This window comes from Gorilla gorilla, chromosome 5 (assembly GCF_029281585.2).
Source record: "Gorilla gorilla gorilla isolate KB3781 chromosome 5, NHGRI_mGorGor1-v2.1_pri, whole genome shotgun sequence".
Lineage (NCBI taxonomy): Eukaryota > Metazoa > Chordata > Mammalia > Primates > Hominidae > Gorilla > Gorilla gorilla.
Window position 1 is genome coordinate 187,145,287 of NC_073229.2, and position 15,277 is coordinate 187,160,563.

General features: G+C 35.1%; 1 protein-coding gene across 10 annotated transcripts in view; it reads left to right on the forward strand.

Annotated features, from left to right (window-relative positions):
- PACRG (parkin coregulated) overlaps positions 1-15,277 on the forward strand; it is a 576,157-nt gene that overhangs the window by 81,711 nt on the left and 479,169 nt on the right. For all 10 annotated transcript variants that reach the window (XM_019029891.4, XM_055391409.2, XM_055391414.2 and 7 more), the window contains one exon: positions 5,704-5,838. In XM_019029891.4, coding sequence (XP_018885436.1) covers positions 5,704-5,838 — 135 coding nt within the window. The remainder of the gene's footprint in view (positions 1-5,703; positions 5,839-15,277) is intronic.

The window sequence follows — 15,277 nt, forward strand, 5'->3', positions numbered from 1 at the left end:
TTTTAAACAGCTTCAGTTTATGCTAAAGAATAAAAGTAGTGAAAAGGAAATTTTCAAACTATATGATGAAGACTTCAAGAGCCTTACATTCCTTCCTTATTATTATTAGTTTTGTGACCGTATGATGGACACTGTGATCTAAGTCCTAAATCCATTATGCCACATTCCGTAAATGTAGGCATATAAAGTATTCTGTCATCTGTAGTTATTTCAAACTGCATTCAATATCTTGGTTCCCAAGTGCATTGGATTTTATTAAAAGCATTCTGCTGTAACATCCATTCTTCCCAATTGGTTTACAGATTGCCCCTACCATTCAGGCAAACCCTAATTGCATTTTCCCACAAATCTCGTTTGATTTATGGTCTCTTGTTTGCTTTATATTATTTATAATAAATTGAGGTAAAATTCTTAAAATATGAAATAAAATGTATAATATTTTCTCTTCTACAAATATGGAACTTACCTAAGGATTTTCAGAGTCGTTTTGCTTGTTTTAAAAGTTGTTTAGACAAGCTACAACCATCTGCGTGGTTTCCAATAATAAGATCTTTATTACCATCCCAGAATTAATTATATTTCGCTTGATTTTTTTTATGTACAGATGTTTAGGATTATATGGAATAAATTATGTATAGAATATAAAAATGGTATGTCCTTCTATAAAGCTTAGGTGGATACACATGTCATACATACCTGGAACAGAAAAAAATATTATTTCGGCTGTAGTGACAAAGCATCTGCATAAAATTCAGTGCCGCTGATGCACTGAGACAGCTAATTGAGAACATTCTTGCTTCTGTTACAAGATCCGGCTTTTGAGATGCCAAGAGTTAATTTAGAATGGATCTATAGCAGATCCCAAAAAGTATAAAGTGTTTAAAAATAAGTAAATAGCAGAAATATAAAGACAGAGGATACCAGAGACTTAGGAAGAGAATTTCTCACTGTCAAGTGATTACATATCACCATGGATTATTTTGTAAAGTTCTCTTCTAAATAAAGGCTTTCCATGCAAGTGCAGGCATGGAATCATTTCTGTAGGGTACATGAAAATTTATTGAAAGGAAGAAGTATAAGTTATCTATATCGATTTATAAATAGCCTTCTAAGCTTTGTTAGAAATGTGTCTATTCATTCAAAAGTTTGAACATTAAGAATTTTGAGCTGAGAATCAGGAAGATTGGAGTATATTCAGTATAAGAGACAAAAAGAAAAGAGAAATTGATTTTTCGAGAAGTGCAAAGACAAAAGGGGGAAAGATGGATGATCTCAACAAATTTTAGACCAACTCAGTAAGTGGGAGGCTTATTATCAACAGTAAAAATAACTATGTGACTTCTAGAAAAACTCAAAAAGGGTGGTTAGTGGATGATTAGCAAACAAAATATCTAAATAATGGTTGTAGTTGAGTTTCTTAAATGGGGCTTTGGGACTTTTCTCTTCACTAGAATAGTAAAGAGGCCCCAACATCTGCAGTGCCAGTGGAGACCTCGCGAGGAGCTTGGGCTTGTTCCCCACTTAGTGACGAAAGGGTTGTCTCCTTCCCATTGGAGTTAAGTCAGAGGACTGCCTAGAGAGTCAGGAATTTCACCACTGCCCAGGGTAATGAGGCCACACCGTTTATGATGTCAGTGTGGACAATGGGGGAGCAGTAATGAGTCACTCCTGCCCCTTCCAGCCAGGAGGGTATCAGTGGAGGTCTAGTGGGTTCTGGAATCTCCATCCCCACCCAGTATTAATAAGTCACTCCCTCCTCTGGGGTCACCCAGTATTAATGAAGCATTCTCTCCTCTGGGGTCAGTAGACGCCAAGTGGAGTAATGAGACCTCTACCCCAACTTGGCAGTAATAAGGTAGCACCCTTCCCCCAACCTTTGCCAGAGAAATGTCAGAATAAGCAAGCTAAAACGGAAGCTTTAAGATCTCATAATATAATGTATCAAACATACAGGTTTCACAAGAAAATCAGTAATGACACCAAGAATCAGGAAGATCTCAGAGTGAATGTAAAAATATAATCAACAGGTGTCAACAACAAGATAACAGAAATGTTAGAAATGTCTAGGGAAGAATTTTAAATTAGTTACTTCCAAAAAGCTTTTATGAATATTATGACACCCTTGAGACAATGAAAGAGTGGAAAGTCTCAGAAAAGAAATAGACGATATAAAGATGAACCAAATAGAAATTGTAGAACTGAAAATACAACTCAAATTAAATAAAAGCATATTTGGGCTCAACAGCAGAATGCAGGGGGCAGAAGGAAGAATCCACAAACTTGAAGATAGAGCAGTAGAAGTTACCCAATATGAACGACAGAGAAAACAGGCTGGAGAAAGAAAAAGTTTCAGGGATCTGTGGCACCGTAACAAAAGATCTAACATTAATGTCATTGGCGTCTACAAGGAAAGGAAAAAAAAACTAGGCCAAAGAAGTACTCAAAGAAATAATGACTGAAAACTTTCTAAATTTGGCAAGAGACATGAACCTACAGATTTACAAAGTTGAACAAACTTCAAACAGGATAAAAAGCAAAGAAATGCATGCAAAGGCACATCGTAATTAAACTTCTGAAAATTAAAGACAGAAAAATCGTGGCATAGCTAAAAAAAAGTGGCACCTTATAAATAAGGGAAAGCAATGTGAATGAGAGTGGATTTATCATCCAAAGCCTTGAAGGCCAGATGGAAGTGGCACACTATTTTTCAAGTGCTAAAAGATAGAACCATGAACCTTAAATCCTACATCCAGTTAAAATGTAGTTTTGGAAATGCAGAAGAAATCAATAAAATTGGCCAACTTCTAGTAAGACAGACAAAGGAGAAACCGAAGACACAAATTACCAAATATCAGAAATGAAGAATGGATATCATGAGAGACCCTCCAGACATCAGAAGGATAATACAGAAAAACCACAAGCAATTCTACACTTGTAAGTTTAACAACTTAAATAAAACGGGCCAATTCCTCAGAAAATACATGTTACTGCAAGTCATCCAATAGGAAGCAGATTATTTGAGTAGCTCTATAACTTTAAAGGCTATTACATTTGTAATAGAAAACTCCATATCAAAAGTTGACGATAAAAATCACAGAAGCATATTGATTGATGCAGAAAAAAATTGAAAAAATTGAACATTTAGTTATAATGAAAAACTATCAGAAAAATAAGAATAGAGGGGGAAAGGTCATCAACTTGTTAAAGAGCATCTACAAAAAATTTTGCAACTTTATTCATAATAGCCAAACCCAGGAAGTAATCCAATGACATTTAAAGGTGGATGGGTAGACAAAGTGATGTATCCATGCCATGGAATACCATTCACCATTAAACAGCAATGAACTGTTGATATAGGTTGACGACCCCTTATCTGAAATGCTTGGGATTCAAAGTGTTTTGGATTTTTGATTTTTTCAGCTCCAATAAGCATTTCCTGTGAACACCATGTCAGCGCTCAAAAAGTTTCAGATTTTGGAGCTTTTCAGATTTTGGTACTCAATCTGTACACACAACAACTTATATGATTCTACAGAGATTTATGTGGAGTGAAAAAGGCCAATTCCAAAGGGTTACATGTTGTATGATTCTTGAAATAACAAAATTATAGAAATGAAGAGGACATAGTTGTTGCTAGGGGACGAAGGTTAAGGGGAAGAAAGAGTGTGGCTGTATAAGGGCAAATTGAGGGAACTTTGTGGTGGTAAAAATGTTCTTGTCTGTATCAATGTCAATAACCTATTGTCATATAGTATCACAGTTTGTAGGATATTCCCATTCGGGAAAGCAAATAAAGGCTATGTGTGTTCTCTGTGTGTTATTTCTTACAACTGCATATGGATCTATGATTATCTTAACAAAAAGTTAAACAAGAAAAACAAAATAAAATAAATGAGGCGTTTGCTGACCAGTAATCCGTGTTCTACAATAACAATACACACACACATGCACATACATATATGCACTATACACTGGCACTATTGCACATAATTTACTATAAATATTTGTTCACACATTTATGCTCGTTTAACTTGGTCAAATTTTCTTTCTTTAGATTGTATTATATCACTTTTTTGAGGGTGTTAAAGTGGTGCCATATTGGTAGATGTTACCATCTACCTTTTCTAAAAAAATAACTTTTTGGCAACATAAAAATTTGTCAATCATTTATCATTTCCAAAAAATGTGATTCAAGATTTACTCCTCCATGAATTTCAGAAGTCCAGGAATCACAGTTCTACAGTTTCCATGATAGTAATATAGCTAAAACTGTTCTTTTTATGTAGCCTCCAGCTCAAAGAGCTGAACAAAATAGTTGTTAAATACATGTGGTTATTTGATAATTGAATGAATTTGACTGAAAATGGTGGCTATTAATTCTAATTCCAGAACAAATTCCTAATCTTCAATAAGTAAAAGGAAATCTTCCTTCCTACTGGTAATACCCAATGCTGCCTCAATTTCTCATATAATCATATACTGGGAGTAATGTGCTATGTAGTGGAGTAAATTCTAAACTCTAATAAATGTGTGTTACCTCACTCTTCAACTCCACTTCAGCATTTAATCATTGTAATAAGGTATTTCTTAATACCACACTTAATTTCAAATATAATCCTTTTATATATGTATTAGATACAATGTATTTTTCATATCTAATATGTGTATTGTATATTTATTGTATGTTATTTAGATATGTTAATATATTCATTAAAATTGGAGTTTTTAACAAAAATATTACAAATTAACATATAAAATAACTAAAAATATTAGGTTATATTATTTTGTCTATAGTTAGTATTAGCAAAGTAATAATGAATTTATTAAGCTAATATATAAAATGACTAGTATTTACCTTTTATCAGTAAGCAGGGAAAAATAATCGTGTTTAGACTATATGTAAGGAACAGAATAGTACATTTATTTTCTAAATAGTTTACTTACTACTTTCAATTTTGTAATCTAATGAATTAGTTCCAATGTAAATACAGATTTAAAAGATGTATTCATTGTAAATAACTCTATAGGGAATATTTCTTCTTCAATGAAAATTTCAGTTTTGGAGATGGAAGGTTCTCATCGGTTCTAATTTCTCACCTATTCTAATGTTACTTTCTTGTGAATTCATGTTACCAAATGTATGCTGTACACACACATAGTAGGCCACCTTTTTTTCTTTCTACACTAATTTATTATTACTTTTATATCATTTTAGTAGTTTTATTGTTAATATTCATAATGTGAGAACATATTCCACTATTTTCCATATATATAGAAAGATTGAAATGTTTTAAATTACTTCAGTATTCCATAAAGTATATCAGACCCAAGATTAGAATTTCTAAGTATTTGAAATTGTAAAAGTTTTAACATTCTAAGCATAAGACACCTCTATTGAAATGTTTTTCACAAACATAATATCAGTTTTCTCTTCCCTCTAAAGTGATATTTTAAGTGACATTTTCTAGGAATGCTTTCTAAAGTAGCTTGAAATAAAGTGGACTTTTAATAGTGATTATAAAATAATTTTCTTTCCCAGGTGTTTGTATTAACAGATTTCTGTTGTCCCTTATTTGATAATGTGTTTTTATCTTCCAACATATTTATACAAACTGAAATCTTTAAAAACAGAAAGTTCTTTTATTGTGAATTTTTTTAGTATGTCTTAAAACCTGATCCCTATTTTTTTTTTTTCCAATTAAGGTGAGAGGCCCTCCAGCTGCAGGGGCATTTAAAGAAAGACCAACCAAGCCCACAGCATTTCGAAAATTCTATGAGCGAGGTGACTTCCCAATTGCCCTTGAGCATGATTCGAAAGGAAACAAAATCGCCTGGAAGGTAAGTCAGGGCACAGCTGTGCCGGCCAGCTGCACCTGCTGAAGTGACATCTCCCAATGCCAAACACACTTGGCTGCTAAGTAAATAAACTGGAGTCATTTCTCAGCACATGGAAGATGGTGGGAAAGCTCTTAGAGAAAGCCCCCCTGTGTCAGCCATCCAACTTGACTAACAATTAAATTATAGCCTGCAAAGAAGAAAATGACAGAGTTGCTTTGCCTTAGAGAATTGTCTGCTGCCCAATTCATCTCTATTTTTATGAGAACCTGGCAGCCCGGCCTGTTTCAGGCAGTCCATCAAATGATGGAACTGGTGGCTGGATACGGAGAGCAACAGCCATTTATCTCCCCCAGATTTCACCTTCCTGCAGGACACTTCCAAATGGAAGCTTTAATTACCTAAATGGATAGGTCAAGATTGTCTGCTCCCTGGAAATGCAGAGTAGAATACAAAAGCAGGCCGATCCCAATCCTGGCTCTCCTCTCTGTCCCAGCCTGTGTCAGCAAGCGCGATGGCTGTCACACGTGCCCTGTTAGAGGCTGACCTCCACCGCCAAAGCCATTACAGCACAGACATTTTTCTGACAAAAGGTTAATTGGCTTCAAAATAAATGTATTGCCTAATGACTCCATTCTAATGTGGTTGTGTCCCTTTATAAAAGGCTCACTGATGTTATTTGTAAAAACTTGCCAATCTCTTAACCGGAGAAGGCTTTTACATTTAATCTGAGAAAAATAAATGCTGGTCTCTAACCAGCTTCTGCTATTTAACTATTGTTGTTATCAAAGACTTTGCTTTTGGTGATATTTATCAACTAAAAGGGCTTCTCTGCCTACAGACAGCAAAGCAGTTGTGCACACTTATGAGTATCACATCAGGTTAAGGACAAGAAAAGGTTTTGGCCAACTATTAGTTAAATTAAGCAATTGACACGTTTAACTGGGAAGTCCAGCAGTCGTGACCAAAAGCAAATCAGGAATTGTTTTTAATTAGTAACAAATAAATTTATGTTAAAAATAAAAGTACAAATCAGAGAAATCAAAGTAAATAGCTTGAAAAGGTGCATTAAAATTAAATTTTTCCTTCCTGTATAGACGCATTGAAAGGATTATTGCATTATATCTAGTATGTCTTTTGAAATATTTTCATATTGTTATCAAACATTTCTAATTCTTGAGCAGTCATCTGATATCAGTTATTGAACTTAGAATTATTCCAACTTATATTACAAGAGGAACTTGGTAGTATACTTATTAGGAAACCTTACTATAAAATTTTGGGGGGGTGGGAAAGAGGTGAGTAACATTATTATCTCCTTTATAATAGTGTCTGTTAGAATGTGAACTTGTTATGTGAAAATGTATGTATGATGAGAAAAAATTTATAGCGTGTATAACTAACTTTCATACTTTAGTCTTAATATAAGCATATATTTCCAAAGTTTTGTTTGGATTTTTGGATTCATATATTTGATTGGTTGCATGGATTTTGTGTTTGCCTGTCTATGTACTGGCTCATAGATATATACTGGCTCCAAGATAATACAATGGAGTTTCTTCAAAACCTGATTCCTGTTGAGTAAAATAATATGTCATAATTCTTTATAAAAAGGGAGTGGCTTTTGGTGTTTTAGGTAATTATAACCTACACATAAATTGTATTAATGAAAATAAATTATATAGATTTACTATGATTCAAATAATTTTATGAGCAACCTTTAGAAGTGTAGAGACTAGAAAAAATCATTTTGAAAATAAATTAATGAAAATATGAGATGAATCATTTTCTTTATCTTTGATAATCCAACAGTCAGCAGGGATATAAAATACTTTTCCTTTTTATGGATATATTAATTCTCTTAAGCTACTATTGATGATAGTACTGATTCAGCAAGCTAAAAAGTAATAAAAAGAAGAAACAATTTCTTTGCTGTCACTGGTAGTATAATAGCATAAATTTAGGAAAACATCTTATTCCGGAAGCTGTGGACTTCTTTTAGACAATAGCTACTACATTTTAATTGCATTACTGTAACACTGAAGATAAGACATTAAGATTATTTTTTATTTTATTTATTTATTTTTTGAGACGGAGTCTCGCTCTGTCCCCCAGGCTAGAGTGCAGTGGCGCGATCTCGGCTCACTGCAACCTCCGCCTCCTGGGTTCACGCCATTCTCCTGGCTCAGCCTCCTGAGTAGCTGGGACTACAGGCTCCCGCCACCACACCCGGCTAATTTTTTGTATTTTTAGTAGAGACGGGGTTTCACTGTGTAAGCCAGGGTGGTCTCGATCTCCTGACCTCGTGATCCGCCTGTCTCAGCTTCCCAAAGTGCTGGGATTACAGGCGTGAGCCACCGCGCCCAGCCAAGACATTAAGATTGTTAAACATAGGCTTGGGAACCATCTATCCATAGTTTCATATTTATTTCGTGGCACATTTGATGAAAGGCCAATCTGGTGCTAAGTAGGAGGAGGGACTTGTTTTAGGATGCCATTCTTAAGGAAGAACTCTTGGGTGTTGAAGGAAGCAGGGCGATCCGTCCCCCACAAAAAACTAAAAGCGAGAGGCCAAGACCCTGCACTCTTCTCTTGTGTGTGGGCAGAGCACCGGTTTCTTCTGGTCATGCAAACCTCTGGTCTCAATGTCATAGCTCATCCCTCCCTGAGGACTGCTGAGGAGCAGTGCTTCCCTCCGAGGATACCGGCCCTCTCTCAACTCTCCTCAGACACCCTAGGGACTCCAAGTGGACTTGTGAGCACCTGAAATGATGCGCATAACTAAGCGAGAAGCAGGTCCGTTTCTTTTATCAGTGTTTCCAGAGCCTGTGGCTCTGAAGGACTTAGGATGCGCTGGCTGTAAACCCCGGCACAGGCTGCCCCAGCCTCTCACGGTCATTCCAGTCTGTGAAGGTGCTGGTCTGGGGATCCCTCCCCAGGTCCTCAGACTCCTCTTCTATTTGTTCTGGATTAGCTGACCTGATCTTCACCAGGTTAGGAACCATTGTGTGTTCTTGAAATAACAAAGGCACTCTATGGTAACATCAGAAAGTAGAAGCAAGAGTTAGAGACAGACAGATGTCTTTGCATGCTTAGGTTTCTCAGCCCACGCCCTGCTCTCAGTACCAGTTTCATGCACATGGAAGGGGTCATTTGTTCCAGATGCCAAAACAACGTGGCAGGCTGCGTGTCATCGTCTCTGCAGCTTCTTCTCTTTCTTGTGGCATCTCTGAAGATTGCAGCAGTGTCTGATCCAACTGTCTGCAGTGGTGGAAATGTTCTACATCTGCAACGTCTAATATGGTACAATTGGCCATATGTGGTGATTAAGCACTTGAAATGTGCCTACCGAGACTAAGGAACTCAATTTTTAATTTTATTTAATTTTAATTAATTTTAATTTAAATAGCCACGTGGTTACCATATTAGACCATGCAGCTCCAGATTAAGATAATGGCAGTCAAAAATAAATGCCTGAATCTGCTACCCAGATAGATAGAAGGCTATCACTGTGTTAGAATTTTTATTATTAAAGTGAAAAAACGGGACTCATCTGTGGATTTTTTGTCATGGTTTTCTATGCATATCATAAATTTATTAGTAAATGTGAGAAACGTTTTGCAAAATGTTTGTAGTGAAAATTTCTATATACTTATCAATGGCAAGTTCATGAGCTATGAAAGTTGAATAAATCTCATCTCGAATATGAAATCTACCCGCAAGCCCAGGAATAGCTTTTTTTTTTCATTTTTAAATATGCATTTTCTAAATATCACTAAAGAATTCTTGATTATCAATGGTTGTAGTTATAAAAAAGCATAAGGAATACTTAAACAAAAAAAATGTTAATCTGTTTCTTTTGCTACATTTTCCTTGACCACTCTAACATTTGGGAAATACGACTGTTGATTCTTTTGCTGTCTTCAATGTCCACATTATTGGCAACAAGTGAGAAAAGAGCTAAGCTGTCTGGATAAGTTACAAAGCAGATAATCAGATGAACGATGGAATTTTAAAAATTGTGTTTGAGTTTTCTCATCTTAAATTGCCATCCTTTAATTTTCTGTCCTTCTGTAATATAAATCACACACTTCTAATGATGGTGATCGGGGTGGGGACGGGGCTCTTTGTAAAGGTTTTCCATATGGGCACCTGGGGAGGGAAGAAATGCTATATGAATTGGTAAAATACATGGCCCATTGTCTCTACCTCTGCTGTGTAAATAAAGAGCGAAGAGAAGCATACAAGTGGTTTTGAAACGGTCACTTCAATGGAGACCTCGAGAGAAAGAGATGAAGATAAATACCTGAGGCACTGTCAATTTTTAGAAATAACTATATCATATTATAAACCATTCATTTATTTTGAAGATGGAAACAGCTACACCTACATAAAGGTGTCTCTAAAATCTTTCACTTTCTAGGCATTTTGATGTAGTAGATATTGCTACAGGTCATCTTTCTCCATGATAACGTGCTATGTGACAGAATATGACATGCACTAAGATGGTCTTGTTTTCCACTAAATTTCTAATAACCAGGCATAAGAATGTCCCAGATATCAGAGATATTTGAATAGGACATAGATAAACCTGTAATCCTCTAGGAAAATCAGGATAGAATACCACCCTTTCATGCATGCAACAAAATCACAAACCTCTCAAATTTGAAAGGGAGAAACTCAAGATGGACTTGTATTTTGTCCAAAATCCCTCCCCACTCCCCGCACAGCACCCAATCAACCCACACCTGGCAATGTCATGATGGTCCTTGTCCAGAGTAGCAGAGATGCCAGAGGCCTTTCTGCGTTCTTGTTTTTTCTTCTTTGACATGTGAATGATATTCCATAGCCACCTATATTGAAATGAAATGAATAAAACCAGAACTGATACATATGAGCAGGTATATGTGAGAATGGACTTAGGTGGCCTCTACTCACTGCCAAAAATGTATCTTCCTCACTGCCCTATTAGAGATATATGAAATCTCACCATGGAGGCAAATTTCCCCTTAGGTTAATATAGTAAGTTTACCTGTTGATTAAAATTTAGATCTCCAGACTTTGTTTTGTATTAAAAAATGACTTATTAATATTAATCAGGTAACTATAAACATTTAATGCTTTTTATAAATAAATGTTGACATAAATGTGTCATTTATATATTTATACCCCACATTATTTCAAAACGGATTTAAATTGTCTTACAAAAAAACTATAAAGTCAGCAAAAATAAGAGATGAGAGAAATGAAAACCATAGGGACCCAAAATGGATCCAGTAACAATGTTAGTAAAAACAGGCATATCCTGAAATCCTATAAGGCGAGATCTTTGTCTGTATTTCTGGTTTATTCACTCACTTTCCTGGTACCTAGAACAGTACTGTCACAGGGCAGGTGCGCAGAGATATTTGTTGAATGCAAGTAAAGCATACAGGAGCTGATTGTTTTTAAGTTTTATTTCTCTTGCTTCGTAGGCATCATTTTCCTTATCTGTAAGTGACAACAATATACCAGGTGGTTTCTATGGCCCTTTTAAATTATGAGCATTCAAATGAGTTTTGTTTCATAATTATTAAAATAATTGTATTTTGATATGTTCATGGAGTACTTCAAAGAACAAATATTGAGTACAAATTTGCCACAGAGATCAATTCTTCTGGTAGCAAAATGGAAATATTAGCAGCAGCACATTTAATTTGAATCCATAGCACTTTAGGTTCCAGAATGATATGCAACGGTCTTGAGGGGGTTGAACTTTTACCAGGAGGATGCTCTTTAGGTTATACATGAATGCTTTCCAATGACTACTCATCCCTTAAAGTTTGCTTTCAAAATGACAAGTTCGCTTCCCTTTCTAAAGGACTGAAAATATATGTTGCACTTGAACACCCAAGTAAAGGAAATGCTGTGAATAAATTAATTAGATGCATAAATCAGCCTTTATGATTTCCACTGATGGTGTCTCAGACAACACCTTTAATTATGTGTTGACTGACAATTCCATTCAGTATTTCTTCTCTGGCATTTTCTCCTTTTTTTCTAGTTCTTTTTATTTCTCAGCAGCATTGGTATTCAGGAACTATAAAAAGCTCTGTCAATGTGACTGTTTTCATTGACATAACTGATAATTTCCTAGTAGGAAAAACCGTTATTGCATATAATTATTATAAAAGTATGAGCACATTTTCTTACAATTAAAATCAGCCCAACTCAGGATAGCTCATTATCTGTAAATATTATTGCATTTTAAAGTAAATCACACTGTGATGTGATACTCGATCCATTTGCTATCAGAAGATTCACAAGATTCTGTAATTTTGAGTTATAACTTAGTCCCTTGGTACCTTCAATTTCTTAATGTTTCAATTTCTTAAGGATTTAAAAAAAATGCTATATCTGTTGCCCCTAAAGTAAAACTGATATTGACTTTTGAAATCTTGTAGGCAAATTTATTTGAGCTGAATAATTTGTTTCACATCAAGGAGAATGAATGTTCTCTTGGAATTGTCCTGGGCTTCTATTTCTTTTGATAACTGCCAAAGCTTGAGTTTGGATAATAGGACTTAGTAGAATTTGCAAGGCAAATTTTACAAGAAAAGTGACAATTTACCTGATTTTTGTACAAGAGATCTGCCACGTTCCCACAATTATTTCCTTTGTGATTAATTAATAGACAGAGGTTATTCCAGAAGTCTTGAAAAAAAAAATCCTCTGGCAATGAGTGTACTATTCTTAATGCCATTCTTTTATTTGATGTAAATTGCTACACTTTAAAAGTGTATAGCATGAAAATACAGCCATGTATTAGAAATAACTTTTATTTAAATTGGTTAGATGACCTCTGAAAACCAGATGAAAGATTTTCTGCTGAATGGGCTGGTGCTCCCTGCTGCCTATATAATTTATGTGAGAAATTAGTGCAAATGGTTCACTTTTATGGAGCAGAGCTGCTTGTAGCAAGCCTGCAGAAACAATTTTCCCCCAAGCCTCCATCTGTTCTTCAAACTAGGGCATATGCCATCTCATCGAGCTTGAAAGTCAACTGATTTATAACTCCTGGAAAGTGTATAGATTGAAAAGAAAGGTCGACTGCTGCTCTGTGACAGTGATTTGTTTGGCATTGGCTAAAGACAATTCACATTACCAGGGACCCAAGGGGAAACAAGAAATGTTGTAAGTTTCAGATCTCAGTAGACTGACAACTAGAAGAAAAACAAATCACTCCTGCTTTTTAAGTCAGACGACCACCAGGGTTGAAAAGTAGGTCTTGGTAGTGTTAAGGGTGCCAAAGCTAAGCTGCCACCCATATTGTCACTTAGCATCCCATGAAGAAATGTGTCACTGCCACCCTCTCAGTGGTAAATGTTGACGTTGTAGAAGTATCAATACTCTAATTTTTAAACACAAAATGTGTGTCACTGCTTGTCAGAAAGTTCTGTTTGGAGACACAAATTGGTCTTTGATGAATTTTCTGTATCTACCCAAGGATAATCTCCAGTTCTATTCCAATTAGTAATTTAATGAACAGTTCGCTCCTGTCTTATCACTCGTCACACGTCTCTTCTCTTTCCTGAAGCACTATTGAGATCAAAAGTCCTTTGACAGATGACAAATGGAATCAGATTGGCAGTATGCTTGTAAACAACAACAAGAAAATCATTCTTTGTTTGATGTTTTCATTTGAGTAGTCGAAGTATCATCCTCCCAGATAACAACTTTTAGTATATTGATGTTTTTGTTGTCTTTTTTCTACATGTATGTATGTTTTTTATTTTGTCGAAACTGTGTTTCACATGATAATTTTTAAGAAACTCAAAGGAACATTCATGGTCCTAATTAAGACAGGAGATTGATAGTGGACATACTGCCACAGGAATTCTAATAGTTTTTTCCAGTTTAATGACAACGAAAAAGACAATCATCTTTTAATGTGCAGGTTTAAGTTTTCAGCGGTCATTACTAAGACCTTTGGAAAGGAGATACCCAAACATGTTTCTATGCAAAGCTCCATGTTAGCAGGGATGCACACACGTGGCTTTTCCTGTAGTAATTCTCATGGCATGGTGCCCAACCACGTAAGTAGGCTTGCCTTTGTGAGCATGTCATTACCATGTTTTTGAGGAGCAGAGTAACTACTATTTTCACAAAGTTCATTATGTATGAAGCACATTTCTTGCTATTGGGAAAAGTATAGAAATGGACAGAGTTGACAGAATCATTTTAAAGCCAACCTCTGCCCCTATTCTAAGAGACTGTCTTTACAACAAATACTCCTACAGAATTTCCAAGATTGGGTTCTAATCTGAATAAAAGAAAACCCATCAACCTTTGTAGCCATAAATTCTCAAATTTTGAGTTCTTATTTAGATTGATCTCTCTCTGTTCATTCATAGTTTTAAGCACTTAAAAAAACAGGTATATGGTTTGAATATTTCTGAATTCTTGAATATCTTGAAAATATAAAATTTCAACTTTCATGTACATAAAACACAATTTAATTGAAATTAGCATTCTTAAATTACAATTGCTTCCCTTCATATCTCTTTAGAAGACAACATCTTTGTATTCTATTAATAACATATGTTATGTTATGTATATTATAACACATGTATTATAACATATTTATTATAACATATATGTATATGTATAACATATAACATATGTTATTATGTTATGTATATCCAATTCCATTGATCTCATTTTCTGTAGAAATTCCCTTTATATTCTGCCTGCACATTTGTTATTATACTGATTTGCCGTTGCATGTTACATTTTCCTTTTTCTGTATCTTCACAGATAATTTTGTGGTATGTGGAGAGATACTGTGTCAGAGATTTGTGTCAAGATGCTATGTATATATGCTGAAAAATTAAGACTAGCCTGATTTTATTCCTTTAATGTCAATGTATTGTTTGTTTGTTTGTTTTGTTTAACAGCCTTGGTAAATGCACTATTTTTGTGTGATTAAAAATTGCTTCCATGTATTTTTCTTTTCCTTTTGTGTATTCTTCCTTTACTACAGTAAGCTTATTGTCTACTTACTTGAAACTTTTTCTCAACTGAGGAAGGTTTTCTTTTGTAATATTACTTATTGTTACTCTGTCCCAATTTTCTGTTTTCTTTCTTAGAACAAATATTACATGTAGATTATACATTTATATTGTGTTCTATTATTTCTATCATTATCTCCCTCAATATTTTTATCTCTTTATCCTTGTTTTAACTTCTGGCAGAGCTTTCTTTTCTTTTTTTTTTTTTTTTGAGACGGAGTCTTGCTCTGTTGCCCAGGCTGGAGTGCAGTGGTGCAATCTCGGCTCACTGCAAGCTCCACCTCCTGGGTTCAAGCAATTCTCCTGCCTCAGCCTCCCGAGTAGCTGGGACTACAGGCGCCCACCACCACACCCGGCTAATTTTTTGTATTTTTTTAGTAGAGACAGGATTT